Below are 5,571 nucleotides of genomic sequence, written 5' to 3'. Positions count from 1 at the left end.
GCCTTAAAGGTTTTGGATTCGTCAGTTTTCATTTAAATGCCGCTGTTTGATATAAAACAGCCTCTGAGTTCTCAGGAGGGACATATTCTTGTTTTAAAATCATAAAAACAGACCCACTTTGGCAGCAGTACCTCCAGTGTGATTCTGATCTGCAGAACGACTTCTTAAAATGGCTCCTTTGTATTTCCAGCTCTGGCTTCCATGCATGTATTGTAATGGATTTTTTTATATACATAATATACATGTATTATAGATAATTATATGTTTTGTAACTATTTTTCCCATTTCATCATTGTTAGAATAAGTACGAGAATATAAGAGCTGGACTTTACTCTGCATTATCAAGTAAATTGTTCCCTTTTATACTTCTGTAGTCTACAATATCCCTATTAGCAAAAGTGACACCCAGCCAAACAAAACTGATTTAGATTTCCACAGTTCTTCAGGATTGCATCTGTAAAAGTATGTTTGAAAATTGTATTATGTAAATCATTTGGGCACAGACCTGAAACATCTCAAGATGCCATTTTCATAGTCTATTTACAGAGCAGAACTACATTTTTTGAGATTACGAATGTGTTTTCTTTTGCCAACCAGTCCTTGAGAGCAAGGGACAGAAAACAAAAGACTCTTGTACATCTCAATTTTTCTGGGAATTCACAGCTGCCACAAGCCATAGGTAACTGCATGCAATGCCATGCCTTAAAAAGGCTGATGGAAGCAACAGGACATCATCATTAGCCTTACACCGTGCCCTCGACACTGGGGCCAGGGGTCTAACGTGAGCAGCAGTGAGAGTCAGACAGCTCCACCCTACTTCCCATTCAAACAAGCAGAGGTCACAATAAGAAAATACATCCTTGTAATCTTTCCGGATAGGATCTTTGCCAACGTAGGTCAAGTTTTTAAGTCAACAACCGTAATAGAGTCCCTTTAATCTAACATTTGTCTTTCACTTGAAAAATGAAATTCCTGATATGACAAAAAACACCTGATGCTTAAATATTGCTGTAAATGAGGCATTTTCAGCTTCTGAATTTTTCAGTAAAGTCCACGACAAAATTAAGCAATGTAATTCTGTGTAAAAATCATCCCTACTAGTGAGCCCACATAACCGCTTATTTATTAAGTGTTAGTAAGATGCCACGCTTTATTGAGTTCATGTTGACAGACGGAAGTGTTTGAGAAAGTACCTTCAGTCCAAGCCAGTAAGCCCAAATGACTGCAACAGCATGCTTACGCCTAGCCTCCTCCTTCAAGCGTTTCAATTCCCTCCGAGCCTAAAAGGTTTAGATAGTGAACAAAAGAGACAGCCCGATGCAGATAGCAAAACGACCAGGAAAAGGCTTCTCCCAAATAGAACAGCCAACTTACAATCAAGATATAGAAAGATGGAAGAACAGCGTTTAACCTTTAAAACCCAACATGTGTCAGTGTGAATTGGTGTGAAGCCACATAAGGAGGTCAAAAAAGCCTCCACCGCTGCTTAAGTGGCATGCACAGATAAGAATTTTGTCAGCCTCATTATTCGCTACCAGTGTTTCCATCTTCTCTTCCGTGCACACCTCGCAATCAGTGGTAAGCATCTCGTAACTTTACTCTAAGGGAGAACTTTGCCTGCAGTTGCATGATCAAAATGAAAATCAAGACTTACTAAAATCTCACTATCTAGTCACTTCTTCCACTGGCAAGTGCCTGGGCAGAACAGAATCAAATCGTACGTAATGATGAGTTACCAGCACCATATTGAGGGCTTTTATTCTGAAGGTTATTTTTTATTTTGATCTTTATGTACTTTAAAAAAATTCTCAGCCTGGTAAATTGTCTGTCTTTATGGAATGAAGGGGTAAACGCCCCAAACATAGTGCCTTCCTCATGTACAAAGAGATAGGCACCTACTTCCATTTAATCAATCGTTCCCATTTTAGGAAAGCAATTTGCAAAGTATTCTAAACACAAAGGCATGTGTGGGCAACTTAACAGAATCTCAGAATTTTAGGAGATACCAGTACATTTGTTATTCAGTTATCTGATGATAAAAGTCAAGCAAAAAGAAGAGTTCCAGTGTTATAGGATCAGTCACAGCAGCTCTAGCCATGTATCTGCAGTTGTCAAGTTATACGTTGTCAAACAGACTTGTGCAACAGCAGTGCCAGCCTGTGCCAGTTACACTTTTCTGATGTAGCTAGAAAGGTTAATTTGCATTAGATGTAGGCTCTCGGAAAGAATATGTTTTCACTCATCTGCTTGGAACAAAAGCTCCTACTATACAGCACTGTAAAAACAAGGACTCTGCAAAGCTAAGTATTTGTCTGTCTTGTGAAAAGGAAGGAAACTGAGTGCTTGAGGTCTGTAGGTTTTTTTTTTTTCCCCCTTGGTAAAGCAAGTGATCTCTGAAAGTAACTTTCAGAAATTTTGTTTTAAATATTCCCCTGGGAAGAGATAAAACAACACACCAATAACAAGTTTTATCTTTTAGCAGATTCTGTAATTCTTTTTCTAATCTTAATTCAATATAGATTATTATCTGTAGATATAGATATATTTAGATTACTTACATTTAAGGAATAAGGAGGCAATTTTTCATGAAATTCCTGTGAGCCAATTGATAAAAATAACTACTAAAACATGTTAAAAATTATCCAAATCTACTAAATATTTAAATGAGGAGCTCTAACACAGTTAACACTACTGCATTGCTTTCTGGATGTGTCCTTTTTAATTCTAAAGAACATCTTAAACCTAGGAATGTAAGTATCACTTCTGCAGTACTGAGCAATTTTTTTTGGTGAAAGGAACTCTGGTTAAAAATAGAATAATTTTTCAATGTATTGCATTTAAACAAATGTAGAGGAAGCAGTGTGTCTGTCAAATTACATAGCTACCTAAATATCAAGCTAGAACTGAAAAGATGCAAAGTCTCTCTAGTATGAGGGAAATTCTGTACATGTTTGTTTGGATTCCCAGGGCTGCCATTTCATTAGAAATCTAATACATTTATATCAAAGTAGCAAGGGTCAAACTCAGCATTATACTCCAGATGTAATTCGAGCACATTTCTCCCATCTGGTTGGCAAGGTGTTCTGCCAACACCCTCCCCCCCTCCCACCCCAGCCCCCAACCTAAATAATAACTGGAAGATGTTTTAAACTTAATGTATTTACTGAATGTGGTTTTCAACTAAGTTACGAATTTATTTAATTGAAAACAATAAATTTTTGACCTCTAGTGAACAGCATTTCCAATGTTCACATAACCCACAACTGCAGGCTGGGGATTAGCAAGAATCTTTCAGTGGGACTTTGCTTCTGAAAACAAACAGCTGATGCTGGAATTCCTGGGATTTTTCTAGGGCTTCCTAGAATTGCAAACTAACATCATTTTCTGCTAAAAGATCAGGTCATAAAACTGTGCTTTACTTGTACTTACTGAAATTTTCTTACTGGTTCAAATCACAGCCAGAGAATCAATTAAACCAATTAAAACTAAAATTTAGTACAATTTAATAGCATTGGTTTGAACTTGTAAATGAAGACTGTCCAGGGTGCAGAACATACAGCCTGGTGAAAATCTCAATTGGATCATTAATACAGTGTCACTGAAAGCACTTGTTAGGGGGGAAAAAACCACACCAAAACCCCCCAACCTTCTCTCCCCCTGCAAACCATGCTTTGCGTATTTACATGTAGTTAAATGCATTTCCTAATTTGAGAATACTGTAGTCTAGTCATTTTTAATCTAGTCTAATGGCTTGTTAGTGCAAATCACTACTTGGCTGCCATGCAAAGAATTTCCTACTCTACAAAAAAACTGACATACAGAATGTTGTCAGATTTATTAAGTGTGGCATGAATGGAAATGGAAAGAATCAACGATCATGCTCTATTATTTTCAAGTCAATTGTATTAGTCATTAATTCTCACTATTTACTACTGATTAAATGTTGAGATTTTTGGGTAATGAAGGGGGCACGTGATATGAGCATGAAGTACCTTATATCCAAGCCAGTAAGCCCAAATAACAGCAATAGCATGTTTATTTCTAGCCTCCTCCTTCAGTCGTCTCAGTTCCCTTCGCGCCTGTGATGCATTTGAAAATGGGATATAGAAAAGCTTAGGAAAGAAAAGGTTACTGCAAGTTCCCAATGGTGCAAGAAAGAAAGAAAGAAAGAAAGAAACCATTCACTACAAACAGCAAATATTAAAGCACGTCCCAGCTTCCCAGATTGCACCAGCTAAAACATGTTAGCAGCAAAGAGAAACATAAAAATCAGGAGTTTAAGCCACTGAAAATACTCCCAGATAACTTTATCCTGAAGGGCCTTCTTCATTCTATGTAGAGACAATTAAGTGCACAATTTGTTGCCATTTTCTTACCTGGGTACCATGCCAATAAGCGGCAATTATTGTGGCAGCCTCATTACAACGCTTCTGATGCTTAAGTTCCCGAAGAAGTTTCCGAGCCTGTAAACAATTGAAAACATTATTTTATTCAAATAAATAACTACAATTTCTTAATGATTTTAAACTAAGGCACTGCAACCTGTAAATCTAGGCAAAACTAAAACACAACGCCTCCAAATCCTCGAGCAAATAAATTCATAAATCCTAGGCAGCCTAACATTCGCTGTTCCAGGGAGGATTCTGCGCACAAGTGAAAGCTTGGGACTGGCAGTTCAGGGGATCTTAATTCAATGTTTAGTTTTCTCCCAGACTTGCTGCATCACCTGAAATATCTGTATGTCTGTCTGTACAATGGCAACACTACTTTTCCTCCACACAATATATGTCTTATCCATTTAGACTGCAATAAAGAATAAATCACAAGTAAATTGCCTGGCTTTAGGTCACACTTAAGGCTGCTGTCATACCAGGCTTTTATCCGTGGCAGTGCTATCGCAAAAGAGCGTGTTCTCCAATGACAAACAGAAAACCGTAACTCGAGATGATGCTTTTACCCAATTTTCTTCAAATAACGCTCATGGGAAAAGACAGCATGTCAATAGTTAGGCTGAAAGGATATTTTTAACTCATTTAAATAAAATAATAAAGACAAAGTGAAAATCAAGAAAAACAGTAAAATCAAATTACAGTGGCTTATTGCTGGCAAACTTTAAAACCTTCTGGGCAGGAGAGGGCGGTTTACACCTATAGCAAGTAACTGCAGCCCCTTCCTTCCCTCTCTGACAGGAAGGGAACTGACTCAAGAATTAAAGGCAGTTCTCTCTTCCTAAATAGAGGAGAAAGCCACATTTAGTGGGGTGGAGAAAGGTTAATAAGAAAATAAAGGTGCCCAGGGACATTTTTTCTGGACAGCAGTAGTTGCTTTAAGCACCGTGGCTGCTTTCATGTGAGCCGTTAACCTCATTTTTATCTCTTATTACAGCATCACTCCTTAAGTCTCTACTATGGGTGCAGGATTATCCCTTCACGAAGTACAAACCTCTCGGAGAAGAAGCAAAATGGTAGCAAATTGAGGCAGAGGACAAGCAAACAGCAATAAAGTACTTGCTTAATACAAGTTGAGTACAGCACGCTCTCACCCCTTTGAATCATAGAATCATAGAATCAT

General features: G+C 37.8%; 1 protein-coding gene across 1 annotated transcript in view; it reads right to left on the bottom strand.

Moving 5' to 3' along the window:
* Positions 1–4,798, bottom strand: part of LOC104074716 (unconventional myosin-Ib-like) — a 17,546-nt gene extending 12,748 nt beyond the window's left edge. Inside the window, exons 1-2 of the mRNA XM_009574930.1 lie at positions 4,727–4,798; positions 4,377–4,463 (exon numbers count right to left, since the gene is read on the bottom strand). Coding sequence (XP_009573225.1) covers positions 4,377–4,463; positions 4,727–4,798 — 159 coding nt within the window. The remainder of the gene's footprint in view (positions 1–4,376; positions 4,464–4,726) is intronic.
* Positions 4,799–5,571: the final 773 nt, after the last annotated feature.

This window comes from Fulmarus glacialis, unplaced genomic scaffold (genome assembly GCF_000690835.1).
Source record: "Fulmarus glacialis isolate BGI_N327 unplaced genomic scaffold, ASM69083v1 scaffold37353, whole genome shotgun sequence".
In the NCBI taxonomy this organism is placed as follows: Eukaryota; Metazoa; Chordata; class Aves; order Procellariiformes; family Procellariidae; genus Fulmarus; species Fulmarus glacialis.
This window is presented reverse-complemented; position numbering and strand designations above follow the sequence as displayed.